This window comes from Alosa sapidissima, chromosome 24 (genome assembly GCF_018492685.1).
Source record: "Alosa sapidissima isolate fAloSap1 chromosome 24, fAloSap1.pri, whole genome shotgun sequence".
NCBI classification, from domain to species: Eukaryota; Metazoa; Chordata; class Actinopteri; order Clupeiformes; family Clupeidae; genus Alosa; species Alosa sapidissima.
In genome coordinates, this window is record NC_055980.1 from 4146879 (window position 1) to 4161246 (window position 14368).

The 14368-nt window shown below is 44.5% G+C and overlaps 1 protein-coding gene across 21 annotated transcripts in view; it reads left to right on the plus strand.

Annotated features, from left to right (window-relative positions):
• jakmip3 (Janus kinase and microtubule interacting protein 3) overlaps positions 1 to 14368 on the plus strand; it is a 38484-nt gene that overhangs the window by 19878 nt on the left and 4238 nt on the right. For 7 of the 21 annotated variants that reach the window (XM_042082680.1, XM_042082681.1, XM_042082678.1 and 4 more), the window contains 18 exons: positions 889 to 1008; positions 3508 to 3654; positions 4826 to 4957; positions 5746 to 5781; positions 6194 to 6265; positions 6777 to 6896; positions 7170 to 7298; positions 7651 to 7734; positions 8710 to 8772; positions 8861 to 8959; positions 9219 to 9317; positions 9636 to 9695; positions 9859 to 9924; positions 10031 to 10099; positions 10500 to 10577; positions 10938 to 11141; positions 11904 to 11969; positions 13225 to 14280. In XM_042082680.1, the coding sequence (XP_041938614.1) occupies positions 889 to 1008; positions 3508 to 3654; positions 4826 to 4957; positions 5746 to 5781; positions 6194 to 6265; positions 6777 to 6896; positions 7170 to 7298; positions 7651 to 7734; positions 8710 to 8772; positions 8861 to 8959; positions 9219 to 9317; positions 9636 to 9695; positions 9859 to 9924; positions 10031 to 10099; positions 10500 to 10577; positions 10938 to 11141; positions 11904 to 11969; positions 13225 to 13350 (1770 nt within the window). In that variant the 3' untranslated portion in view covers positions 13351 to 14280. Of the gene's footprint in view, positions 1 to 888; positions 1009 to 3507; positions 3655 to 4825; positions 4958 to 5745; positions 5782 to 6193; positions 6266 to 6776; positions 6897 to 7169; positions 7299 to 7650; positions 7735 to 8709; positions 8773 to 8860; positions 8960 to 9218; positions 9318 to 9635; positions 9696 to 9858; positions 9925 to 10030; positions 10100 to 10499; positions 10578 to 10937; positions 11142 to 11903; positions 11970 to 12583; positions 12657 to 13224; positions 14281 to 14368 lie in introns of those variants that run through there. The other 14 variants (XM_042082689.1, XM_042082696.1, XM_042082691.1 and 11 more) reach the window with 9 other exon arrangements.

Here is a 14368-nt window from a genome sequence, read left to right on the forward strand (position 1 = left end):
TCTACTCTGCTTGGTGCAATTTTGCTGACTCATGTAATTAATTAAACATTGCAAATTTTGTACCCCTAAAATATTTTCTTCTCCTCTGGCTCTTTAAAGCTACTAATGGTGTCATGTAATCCTTATGTATCTCCTTCCAGATTCCTTCAGTCCCACATAAGACCTTAATGACAAAGAACTAGCAAATATATAAACCATAAACAATATCTATCGTTATTAATGAAATATGTCTCCTGCACCAACTCGAGTAAGGACTCGTGTTGTCAAATGACTTTTATAAAGCACGTTATTTAGTTGTTTTTCATTTAGGCATATCCATGTTTATGCTATGACATTTATCATTTAATTCTGGAATGTCTGGAATGTCTGCTTGAATAAATGAACTGGGTATGGCAGGAATATGCACTGTTGCAGTCATCACCACCGTATGATGCTATTTCACTCTGCTATCCTGTAGACATAAATTGTATAGTATGTTGATCTACATGAAGTTATATAGACTAGGCATGCACTCTACTGCACTTATGGGGCTACTTCAACTCCGCCAGTTGTACAAAACACCAATCATGCAGAGAGAATACCAAACATAAAAGTCCCTATAGGAACGCACGCACACACACACGCACACACACACACACACACAACCTGCATGCACACACATTCCTGCCTGCGGCATCTCCATTTAAAACACAATCAGGTATTTGAAGCTTACGGTAGGCAAAAAAATAACCTATAGCTGGTCAGAACTTTCTCATTTCAAAGCAGGAAAATTGTGCTGGTTGTGCTTTCTGTGGTATTTTGCTCCTCCTGTCGACGGGCTCCTGGGATAGTGGTGGTCTTGAGCTCCTCTCAGGATCCGGTTAAACTGCAGTGGGTTTCTTTTCCAAGGGACAGCAGTTGGACGAGAAGGACGCCCGTCGCTTCCAGCTGAAGATCGCCGAGCTGAGTGCCATCATACGCAAGCTGGAGGACCGTAATGCCCTGCTGTCCGAGGAGCGCAACGAGCTGGTGAGTAATGACCACAACTCTCCATCACACCATAGAGGATTAGCACACAGGACTCAAGTGTTCAACGCCATGTCTTCTACTCTGAAATATTTGCATGCCTTTTGTTGAAGTTGATGGACGAGTGACAGATGATTTCAAAGATGAATCACTTTTGTGTGTGCAGAGGGAGACCGTTTCCCTTGTTTCTCTGTGCACAATGCTGCGCACAATTCTATCTACATGAGTGTATTTTGGACACTTTTGTATTTCCTCATAAATATGTTTCTTATGTAGCCTACCAGCTGTTTACATCAGCAGCTTCCATTCCTTCAGCTGCGTGTGTAAGCAGTGGCATAGAGGCCTGTGGGAAAGTTTTTTTGTTTTTGAACTTGAACTCAAAGTCATGGTTTGCTAGTTTACAGAGGGAAAGAGGATCCACGCCTGATCAGCCTGAAGGGACCCTGGCATGCTGTGAAAGTTGTATGCAAACTGTGTTGCTAAGCTTTTGAGGTTAATTGTTTTTTGCTAAGCTTTTTGGGTTACTTACCACGCTAGAGGCTTCCGAATGTAAGATGTGTCTGTGTACATGGTGGAGATCGGCATGGAGAACTCACTGAACCCTCACACTCTGTCAGACAAGAACAGAATACAAAGAAGGATGATCTCAGACTGTAAGGGCAACAGACTCTGTGGAGTTGTGGGTGCAGAGTAGACAGCAGCAAGGTTGATGTCAGTCACATCTATTTAATGGAGCTCCAGTGAAGCCTTCGTCCTCTGGAGGTCAACCTGGTGCCAAATGACGTTGTAGGTCTGTTTGTCAGTGTTTGTCCACTTACACTCACACTCAATACTACTGACCAGCATTCTTTTATTTGGCCAGATAGGCGTTGGCAGTGGACCCGAAACAGCTATTGCATGTGTTTGTTCTGCAGGAACCCATGCGTGTCCGCTTCACTGACAGCTCTATGTAATGAAAATACACTCGCAGGTCCGCTCGCAGGTTGGCTGACCTCTCTTGAGGTCCACCGCAATCCCATCATGCCTTAACGGGCACATTCTGTCATCCTAAGCATTATGGGCAATGGAAAAGACTCCGTTCTTTAAGGGTCTGTGACATTGATAGATGACTGTGTTTCCCGCTCCCCCAGGCCAATGGCAAAAAATCGATGTTGTGATCCACAGTGATTCTGTTACAATACAGTTTTGGTACTCATAAATAGTTCATTGAAAGGTTTATTTAATTATAAGTATTGCATTTAACATTTTCTAAAGGTGACCTACTCTTTGACCAGTGCATTGCAGATTTCAATCATCAGAGACTTAAACCTTTAGTAATGAGTAGTGGTGTAAGAGATTGGATGAGTTGAGACGAGTCCAGGCTGGAAGCCCCTCTGTGTCTGACCACTGGCCCCCCACTGGCGGTTCTGCTCCACTGCACCTCCTACAAACGGTCTGCGACGGGAGGGGCCTGCTTGGTTACACAAGCTTTTATCAGCCAGATGTTCTAAGGATGAACTAATCTGCTGGTGTATATTACCGTAATACCCATGCCACTCTCCTCAGAAGGAGACGCTGGGATCTTATCCATCCTGAGATAACTCTGTACGGTAAATAACATTCATGAATTTGATTCATGCAGTAAGAGCAAAACCAATTGCAACTGTATTTCTCCTGAGATGACGGATCAAGATTGTTTTTCTGGTGCCGGATGCCTAGAAACAATTCCAGGGTTTTGTTTGTCCTCTTATCTGGTTAAACAAACGCAAACTCAATCAGGCACAGACGTTGTTGAATAGAGAACAACATTCAGCATAGCACTCAACTCTGATTAAGGTGCATCTGAAAATGCACTGCTACCCCCCCAGACAGTGATCCCCGGCCTTCCCTGACAAGCAGCTTTCAGACAGAGACAGAGGCTCTCTCTGAGTGTTTGTGTGGAGCTGCTTTTGCTCTCAGTCCCAGAGAGCCACAGGACCGTCCTTCCCCCAGTAAGCATAGTAAGCTGGTGACAGTGGGCGTCAGACGGGCATTGTGTCCGGCGATTGAAAGCCGCATGTCTGATTCCTCCTGCATAAAAGATGTCAGGATTTGCCCCCGAGGATCATGGGGGATGAGCCCCACTCTGTCTGACGTGGCCGCTCAGCTGACGGACAGCTCAATTTGTATGTAAGGATGTGTGTGTGTGTGTGTGTGTGTGTGTGTGTGTGTGTGTGTGTGAGAGAGAGTGAGTGTATGTGGATATGGAGTGAGAAGGGCCTCTAATCCTTCCACACCCAGCCACAGATTTACACACGGCCGTCTGTGCCTGGAGGAAGACGCACATCTCAACAAGCTTGCTCTCTCTCTTTCTCTCTCCCTCTCTCTCCCTCCCTTCCTCTCTCTCTCCCTCTCTCCCTTCCTCTCACTAAACATATAATGAATGTTGTTTATGTAAAGTGGGATGAAATGATACAATGTTGTATGTCTGTCTGTGTGTGTGTGTGTGTGTGTGTGTGTGTGTGTGTGTGTGTGTGTGCGCAGCTGAAGCGCCTGCGGGAAGCTGAGAGCCAGTTTATGCCTCTATTGGATAAGAACAAGCGACTGAGCCGTAAGAATGAGGAGCTGGCCCACGCCTTCAGACGGATGGAGAATAAGCTGCGCTTTGTCACACAGGAGAACATTGAGATGGTAAACCATGAACCCACACACACTCTCACACACACACACACTCACACACACTCACACTCACTCTCACACACACACACACACTCACTCACTCACTCACTCACTCACTCACTCACTCACTCACTCACTCACTTGTGCATATAGTGATGTCATTGACCACACATCCAAGGTAATGCCATGGTCATGGAACACACAAGGTTGTCAATCAATCACATGTACATACACACACAAGCACACATAAAGTGTAATTACATGCATGCACACACACACTCACTTAAACATACACATACACACACACACACACACACACACACACACACACACACACACACACACACCTTGCCAACACCATATACGAACTAAACTCGATGTGAGCTAGCGTTAGCGATCAAATCATTTTAATTGCGTTGTTTTCAATTGAAATGTCCTAACAGCATGCTACCCAACCGTCTCTATTCCCTGTCTGTCGCTTGCACTGCTCTGCTATTTTGAAAGAGAAATGTGATGCAATAGAAGAGCCTATCTAACAGATTCAGTATTGACAGAGAGCACTCTATGCTACACAACAGTCGCTCGCTCTGAAGCAGTTAGGATACCCTGTGACACACACCCCCAAATTCCTCATATTCCTCATTTGAACAGAGTGAGGAAGTGCAGGGCCCTTCACACAAAGATGGCAGTGAAATCTGAAATGTAAACATGCATGCAGGGAATCTTGTAGTGATGTGCATGTGTGTGACTAAACTGTAGATGAATCAAACGCGATCTCACACCTAAACCCCACTAGTGACCCACCATATGTCCGCTTCTGTATCAGAACATGTACACCCTGACCTGGAGTTCTAATTACGGGAGAATACGACACACCTGCTGTTCTCTCATTCTCATGTCATTCATTATTCTTACTTATAGTAGGCTTTAAATAGCTTTACTCTACTATAAACTGCATTTTCACACATGTGCGGAGTGTGTCATATTCTGTCTGATTCTGTTCATCTATGATGTCTTCTGACATGATGTATAAGTGTTTGTAAATGTGCATTATATGTCTTTGCGAATTCAGTGTGTGTATGTGCAAAAGGTTCCTATCCATTTCATAGATATGATGCTTTACTCATGTAGAGGGAGTATGTTGACTGCTCGTGGCATTGAGACACTATATGTGTGTGTGCAGAGGGAGAAGGCAGGGACCATCCGCAGGCCCAGCTCCCTCAATGACCTGGACCAGAGTCAGGAGGAGAGGGAGATCGAGTTCCTCCGGCTGCAGGTGCTGGAGCAGCAGAACATCATAGATGACCTGTCCAAGGTAGGGCCTCAGTGATGTTGAGGATAAGACCAACACATACACACACACACACATACATACACACACACACACACACGAACACACACACACACACACACACATACACACACACACCACACACACACAGAGCATGCATATAGCGATGTCATTGACCACACGTCCATGGTCATGGAACGCACAGACGCACACACACACATACACACACACACGCACACGCACGCACACGCACACACACACACACACACACACACACACACACACACACACACACACACACACACACTCACCATACAACAAGTACCTGTGTGTGCTGAATATGAGCTTTACACACAAATGCCCCTCCCCCACACACATCCAACATTACTGATGATTTATCCAAGTGATTGCCATGACAACACCTCCCACTGCTCAGCTCAGCCTCCCTCTCTGAAGCATGTGCAGAGGCACACAGAACCACTTACAGTACATAGCAAACACCATCAGAAACCCTTGGGTACCAAACTCAGACTTCACCTAGTCATTGTGATTAACCATGACCAAGGCTCACGTACAGTATAAATTACAGTATAGATGCTCATAGTTGCCCAGTGCTATTGCACACAAAGATATACTTACCCATCAGCATGTGTGTGATTAGCGACAGTAACAGCTTTCTACTTCAGTAGTGAGACTCCATTAAACCATACTAGCCTTTTAGTGCAGATGGGAGCACTCACGCCTTGGCTGTTAAATGCGGCATTAGCGGCGAAGAGATTTCCATTATTGGTGACCCAGTGTGTTTTTTATAGGCCCTGGAAACAGCAGGATACGTGAAAACTGTCATAGTAAGTTATCCTCATTTTCATCCTCCTGTTAATCGGTCTCAAAGTACTGTGTTTCACTCATTTACTTGAACTGCGAACATAGAGAATTTAAAATGATTGCGGCAGCTCACCTGTCAGATATGCCTCTATTATGGCCTGTGTGTTATTCAATGTACAGATGTACAGTGTCTCCGTATTTTAGATAAATGTTTCCTATCCTGTGTTGTAAGCAGGATGCTTGCAGGCATGTTACCTGCTTATGTGGTAGACACAATTCCAAACTGCTAGAAATGAATTGTATTGCATACTGTTTAAATATGTAGGTTGTGTATGTGGAGAAGTGTGAGTGTTACTCAGTCTGGGGGAGGGGCTGGCAGGAGTGAAGGAGTGCATGTGTGCTAAACTCAGTGACCTCATCTCTGCCTGGCCTCAGGAGAGAGACATGCTGCTGAGGTACAGAAGACAAGATTCAGCTCGACGGAAGAAGTCCATCAAGCCCTGCAAGGTGCAAGGTCCAACATGCATTTGTGTGTGTGTGTGTGTGTGTGTGTGTGTGTGTGCGCGCGTGTGTGTGTGCGCGCGTGTGTGTGTGTGTGTGTGTGTGTGTGTGTGTGTGTGTGTGTGTATCACTCTTCTCTTTGATAGTGAATGTGTGTTAAGTTCAAGAGTGCAGCAAATGTTTATTAAAAGTGGGAGAGTTCTTTATGCATTTTTGTTGTGTATAATGTAACATGATTGCACAACATTCATTTAACAGTATATTAAAGAGATGAAAAGTTTAAATACTTTAATACATATGCTCCATAACGATAAAAGGCACTCATTTGGGCAGCTCATTATTCATTAAGATTGAAATAGATAATGTGATTAATATTACCATTAAGATTAGGATTAGGAATAATGGTTGGATTAAGATACTGGATCATAGGCTCTCTCAGTCTGAAAGCAGGCACATCGTTAGACTATCACGTGCTGTTGATGAAGTGCTCAAATGTGCAGCTATTTTGTGCCCCCAGCAGCCAGTGATAGAGACGTTCTTCGGATATGATGAAGAGGCGTCTCTGGACTCGGACGGCTCATCCATCTCCTACCACACTGACCGCACGCCCTGCACACCAGACGATGACCTGGAGGAGGTGAGGGGCGTCCACGTCAGGGGTGACCTGTCTGAGGGTCAGGGGTTGCCGGGGAACATGCGAGGGGAGGTCCACACAAACAAGCTGACATTTCAGACAGATATGTTCAGTGACATTTTCAGATCAAAACCCTCGATATCTATACCACCCCCTGGGGAGATATGGTCTGATATATTCTTAAAGCGTATATATGTGTGTGTGTGTGTGTTTGTGTTTTTGTGTGTATGTGTGTGTGTGTGTGTGTGTGTGTGTGTGTGTGTGTGTGTATCACAGGGCATGATAAGAGAGGAGACAGAGCTGAGGTTTCGTCAGTTGACTATGGAGTACCAGGCGCTGCAGCGGGCCTATGCCCTTCTCCAGGAGCAGGTCGGGGGCACCTTTGATGCTGAGAAGGAAGTCAAGGTACAAACACACAGTACATCATTGTCCACACTGTCTGGAGCATTGTGCAAAATTAACAACACAACAGGGTAAAATACTGTCTTGTAAACTCTGATTGCTCAGGCAATTAGCATTTTATCGTTATGAATCATGTCATCTTTATTATATCATAAAATTTGTGACAAGTGAAATCTAATAATCTGACTGTAATAAATGTCTGTAAAATTTATAATAATGAGCCTTTAATCAAAGCATCTGCTGTTGATAAGGATGTCAATTCATGAGTGCATTTATGCATAAGGTGGATCTGGGCCTGTACAATTATCTCATTCTCTCTGTTTATGTAATGAAAGACTGCCTACTTTCCTTTCAGACACGAGAACAAATGCAAACTGAACTCATCCGCTATCAAACCAGAGTCCAAGACCTTGAGTGTGTTTTAAGTCAGCAAGGCCAGGTAGGACATAACGCCAGCAACTTATGCCCCCGTGCCAGTAAGAAGTGCTCACTAACTATTGCAGCAGCAAGCTGATATGAATGTTTTTAAGTTGCATTAATCATTTTGCATGTGATATCCAAGAAAGTTTGATGCCATTGAAGAACTCCATTAAAATTGCAAAGTACTTAGAGTGCATTCCATACAGAGGACACTCACACTTTTTTATGCTAGGAATTAACAACTGTGTGACCAAACACCATCTGCTGCTTGGTATCAAATGGGCCCATGCGCTCAAAGCTAGATTGCCTATTACGGGCCCCGATAGTCTCATTAGCTGCTCTGCCGATAATAGCGGAGCGTTAGAACTGCTGTACAGAAGTGCCGCCTTCCTCCCTCATCCTTATGCCGCCCTGCCCTGCTCAGAGTTGTAACCAAGGCGCTGAGAGCCTGGGCTCCACAGAATGAATTAGGCTCCTGCAGGAACTGTATGACATATCACATTTTATTTGAACTGCAGTGGGCAGAGGCCCTGCCTGCTCCAAATTGCTTTGGGAGGCGTCGGGCGCATCTTCGGGGAGACCAGAGAGTTCCCTTTGACTCAACGGGGGCAATTCTCGAAGAGACAATTGGCCTGCACAATGCTTAGCAGGGCATGAGTGGGAGAACACTGTCATTAACTCCGCAGGACCAACACTTACACTGCCATTGCTGACCCGACCCGCCATCCCGACCCGAGCGCTGAGTTGTAACTGGACCAATCCAGGCGTCCTGCCCGTGTATTTTCACATGGCTCCCACGCCCACCGCACACCCCTTGGCCCACGTCTGGGCCACCCCTGGGAGTTCCACTTCAAAGCCGTAGTGACCTATTTTGGGGCTCTGGAGTAGAGCTCTGCTCAGTCTTCTACTCTGTCTTTCCAGCTGCAGTCACTTGGCTGAGCCTGACGAACAGATGCCTGTGTGTTTTATATTCTTTGTTTTTGTTCTTTTGAAGGATATGAAATGGATTGAGGAGAAGCAGGCGCTGTATCAAAGAAATCAAGTCCTTGTCGAAAAGGTAAATTCTACAAGCGTGAGCACTGACACCTGCTTTCATTCAGTGAATACCATTTTGAAGTTTTGAGTGCTCTATTATTATTTCACAGATAAAGCAAACGGAATCAGAGGAGCATCGTTTGAAAAATGAGATTCAGGACATTAAAGACCAAAATGAACTTTTAGAGTTCCGTATTCTTGAACTTGAGGTAAGTGCTAGCTTTCAGTCATTTCTCTGTCTTCTTTCTTCAGAATTATTTGTAATAAATTGCCACTTTAAAAGCTTTCATGCCATACCCAGTTCAGTTTAACATTTAGTTAGAATTCTAAATGGACATCTCTTTATCATATGCTATCTGCCTCTGATGTCTCTGAAGAACGTGGCCGTGAGCATGGGAGCTATTCATTATGGATTAGATCTCTGGGCACTGCAGCAGAGTTGGTGACACAGCTTTGTTCACTCCACAGGAGAGAGAGAGGAGGTCTCCTGCCATAAACTTCCATAACATCTACTTCAGTGAGGGAGTGAGTCCACTGCAGGTCTACTGTGAGGCAGAGGGAGTCTCGGTAAGGACAGAGGCCCACATGACCATTAGCTGAGGGGAAATGAGCTGTACCAGTAACGCGTGTCTCTCTGAGAATTGTCTTCATGTACTTTGAGAGAAGTGGTAGTACTGTTGAGAGAAGTAGTGCTGTGCATAGTCCTTTTAGAATCATGAGCATGAACATACACGTTAAACCTCTGTTTTCACTCATGACCATCAAACTATTCTCCAGCTTTATTCAGTCAGAGTTGGTGTGGTATTCTGTGGTAACTGAAGTTGTGGTAACAAAGGTATCAAATTACGTGTTGGGTTACAACTTGGGTCCTTTTCTGTACTGCAGGACATAGTCATTTCAGAGCTGATGAAAAAGCTGGATATTCTGGGGGATAACGCCGTAAGTGTATGTTGCTTTTCTTCTGTAAATGTGTGTGTTTGTCCAAGTCTGTGTCAGGTGACTACGTGTTGTGTTGTCTGCGTGTACAGAACTCTTGTGTACAGTATACATATATTGTGTTGTAGTCTTTTTCTTCACCTTTCACTAATATCTGTGTCCCTGTACACAGACCCTTTCCAATGAAGAGCAAGTGGTAGTCATTCATGCCAGGACTGTGCTCACTCTGGCAGAGAAGGTACATGCTTTTGACTAACATGCTTTTTTGTCTAAGGTTCAGTACTCAATATATGGTGTTTCATTGTTATTAAATTTATAACATTTCTTCATTCTGTTCTACTCAGTGGCTAGAGCAAATTGAGGTGACCAAATCAGCTTTAACACAGAAAATGCTGGACATTGAGAGTGAGAAGGTATTTTGCTGCAGTTTTGCACTGAGATTTCTAATGTTGTCTCCACCCCTTACATTGGGTGGGGAAATGCTCCAACAGCTCCATCTAGTGTTCATTAGAAGAATATTGGTAAAAGTTCATATGTCAGTACATGTCTCCTAATACTGTAATGTAGAGAGAAGGTTACTAATTACTAATTTAGAGAAGGTTACTAATTACTAATTTAGAGAAGGTTACTAATTTAAGTGAAATGTTTTACCCTCATTAGTACCACCTTTCCTAAGATGCTTCATATCTGTTTCATATATGCATTATGCACAGTTTTAGGCAGTTTGGTTACATGTTATTTATACTTTAAAGTTTAACCATTTACAAAGTTCAAAAGCTAAATGTAACCATTTCCTTCCTGTTTCCCTCACAGGACCTCTTCAGCAAACAGAAAGGATATTTGGATGACGAGCTGGACTACAGAAAGCAGTCAGTGGACCAGGCCCATAAGGTGGGATTTGTTGGGATCCTGTCAGTACACCACGTCACACACACACCCACATACACACACACACACGCACACACACACGCACACACATACGCACACACACACAAACACACATACACACACACACATACACATACACACACACGCACACAGACACGCACACACATACACACACACACATACACATACACACACACGCACACAGACACGCACACACATACGCACACACATACACACACACACACAAACACACACACAAACACACTCACATACAAATGCATGTTGGGTTTGATATCCATCACTACTTCCACTTGCACCACTAATGTGAGGCGAGGTCCACCTGACTGCCCTCTGGCCCCACAGCGGATCCTGGAGCTGGAGGCCATGCTGTTCGACGCGCTGCAGCAGGAGGCCGGGGCCAAGGTGTCGGAGCTGCTGTCGGAGGAGGAGCGCGACGCGCTGCAGCGGGCAGTGGAGCAGTGGAGGAGACAGGTGCTGAGCGAACTCCGCGAGAGGGACGCACAGATACTCCGAGAGAGGATGGAGCTGGTGCACCACGCACAGCAGGTACACACACACACACACACACACACACACACACACACACACACACGCGGTCATATACGGTCATATCTTCACTTAAGAATATTAAAATGGATGTTTAAAAATAACACACGGTCATTAATTAGCAGGAGAGTGCATGGTGTAGTTACTGAGGTCCATTTATTTGTCTAAATCATGTTTATTACACACAGATACAAGCACATACTGCACACGTAGCCATGCAGGGAACAGAATATCATCAATAAAAGTTTGGTGAAAAATACCGATACTGCTTCATAGATTCTTCTTTCAGTGAGGCAGATAAATAAAAAACAGTTTGTAATGGATTAAAATCATGTTGCACTGACAGAATGAATGAGTAAGGATGATAAATGGCCCTTAAGCTAACAATGTTATTAGTGCTTGTTGGAGATGCTATTCTAGAACTATAATGACAGCCTGTTAGCTGGAGGGAATAGAACTATTTAGAGCAGGTTAAGATTGTTTACAGAGAGCAGATTAGATTTATCAGTTGCTTTGATCTAAATCTTCTCAGGGGATATAGCAATTTTATTTTTGGTCACATGAATGAGTCACCTTAAATAAGGTTCTTTAGATAACATCTAAAACCTTAAAAGTAACCAGACAGTGATCATGGGGAATGTTTTGTGTGTTTAGTGAAGTGTTACAAGGAAGTTATCCAGTAACTTTTAAATTGCATCAGCTTGCATGAAAATGCAGTCCAAGTGAACTTTGCTGACTTCAACTGCCTTTCAAACGTTTCAGAGAATTAAGGAGCTGGAGGAGTGGATAGAAGCACAGAAACGACAGATAAAGGAATTAGAAGAAAAGGTAAATCCCCAGGATTATCGGCCATGGGCTAAATCGTAGTGGTGTGAAAAGAATGTGCAAGTCAAGGTCAACCGTCAAGGAGACCTCAAGATGGAAAGTGTGTGTGTGTGTGTGTGTGTGTGTGTGTGTGTGTGCGTGTGTGCGTGTGTGTGTGCATGCAAGAGGGTTCTATGTACACAGTTTCACGAGAAAAAAAATTAACTGTGAGAAAATGCATCAGTTTTTGGGAACCATTTGGTATTTTAGAATAACATGATTCTGACAGCTATCCTCAGGCAAATACCCCAACCATCACAGAGCCGGTCTCTGAGGCTGGGTGAAAATCTAGTAGAAATTTACAAAAACCTCGCCAAGACTCTCATGTACCTGTCATGTTAGATCAGAGACCAGCTGAACCATGACAGTCTGTCTCATGCAGTGGTTGTGTTTTAGATGGTTTGTGTGTTTTTGGCTGTAACTCTCCTCAGTGTCAGAGTATGTAAATGCACTCTGCACTCTTAGAGTTTGTCAACTGATTACCCTCTTCACTTCCGTCTGACTTAAACAACTCTCTCTTCTCTTCTCTCTTCCTCCTTACCTCCTCTGTTCTTTTCATTTCCTGGCTCCATCTTCAGTTTTTATTTTTATTTTTGTTCTTCTCTTTAGCCTTCATTCTTTGGTCGTAGTTTCTCCGGCCAACCAGATCAGGTGGGTTTGAAGGCGCCCTCCAGCTCTTTCTTTAGGTTTACTCATATGTCAACAATTGCCCTTTCTCTCCAAAACAATGTGCAAATATTTATGGTAGTGTCCGCCATACAGATGTCAGGCATGTTGATAAAGCCAAACAGATGACCCCCTCTCCCTGCAGTGTTCTCCCAGAGCCACTGGCCCACATGCACTCACAGTGCGGCTCTGACGTGATTGACAGGCAGATCATTGTCCTTATTGGCCAGGAGGCTTTAGGAGGTCATTTCATTTGTTTTCCTCCCTTATAATGCCTTATTACAGAGCCGGGGCACTCACAGAGACTAGAGTGTTTTCATTAAACAAGGGACATTCATGTCCATGGGAATGTGGGGTAACTTACTAAATAAACCAAGTCTGGAAATTCATGTAACTCTACCTTTGATTGTCGTCCAGGTTATGACATATTGTAACGATACTTAAAAGATGTTCTAAAGGAAGAGGTCAGGAACATGGAATGCACTCATGACTGACTGTTCTGATGATGTTGTGTCTGTGGGCTATGACTGAGTTCCTCTCCTGTCATCTGCAGGTCTCCAGACAGCTTTGTCTGTTGGATGTGTCTGATGGAAGGACCACAGCTGAGAGCTTCACCCTGATGTGGAGTATGATGTTGTATGTTGTTGGACTAAGACCCAAACAGACACTGAGGACATGATACTGGTTACACGGAGAACTACAGCTACTGAACTATGGTGCTCATTAAGGGACAAAAGAGAAGGCCCCTTTTTTTAATTGGGAAGAGCTCTGTCTGTCCGGCGTGTCGGATTTGGTGCATGTGGAATTTAAGGACTCTTAAATTGAAGCACTCCCTCTTTCTCTTTCCCTGCTAAGCAGGTGGTGCTGGTGGCTGCTTCCCAGTGGAAGCCTGAGAAAACGGAGAGGTGTTACCATGGCAACCCTGCCCCCACTGTTTACATGATGTAATGAGGGCCCTATGACAGGCGCAGTGCACCTCGGGCACAGCCAATCTCCGAGGAGCTCGCTGCCACCAGCTCTTCTATTGCAACTACCGAGATGAAAACTCTTAAAAGCCAAACCATGGAACTGAACCTGTCCTTTGTTTTCTAATTTGAAGGGATGGAAAAAAAAACATCTCTCAGAGGAGAAGCTGAAATCCTGAAAAGACAGTGTTTTTCTCTTTTTTTGTTTGTTCTGGTTTTCCCTTTCTCTAGTTTTTTAAAAACTCTGTATCTCTCTCTCTCTCTCTCTCTCTCAGTGGCTGGAGGGAATGAAGTAAAAGCTCCTTTGACCTTTCCTACAGTGTGTGTGTGTGTGCACAGGTGTGTTTACCTCAGATGCATGGTGCTGGCCAGACCGTGGCGAGAGATGTGCTGAAAGGTGTGCATAGGTGGAGCAGGGGTTGGGCTTCAGGTGGGGGGGTTCAACAGGTGAGCTGCTGTCTAGGTGCAGCTCCAACCTCAGGCTGTTAGGCTGTTCCGTCCTCCAGGCTGTAGGGAAGGCCATTCCTCTGCACAGGTGTTTATCACACAGCCTTTCTGGACACATCAACAGGACTATTCCACTGAACTCACAGCATGCTTTAACAGGGGACAAGGGAGAGCTCTGATGCCTGCCATATTAACAGGTAAGGGAATGTGCACATTCATATGTATACTGTAGCCTACCATCCACATGTTATTCATGCTGTGTATATCTCTGTATTTATTTCTAAA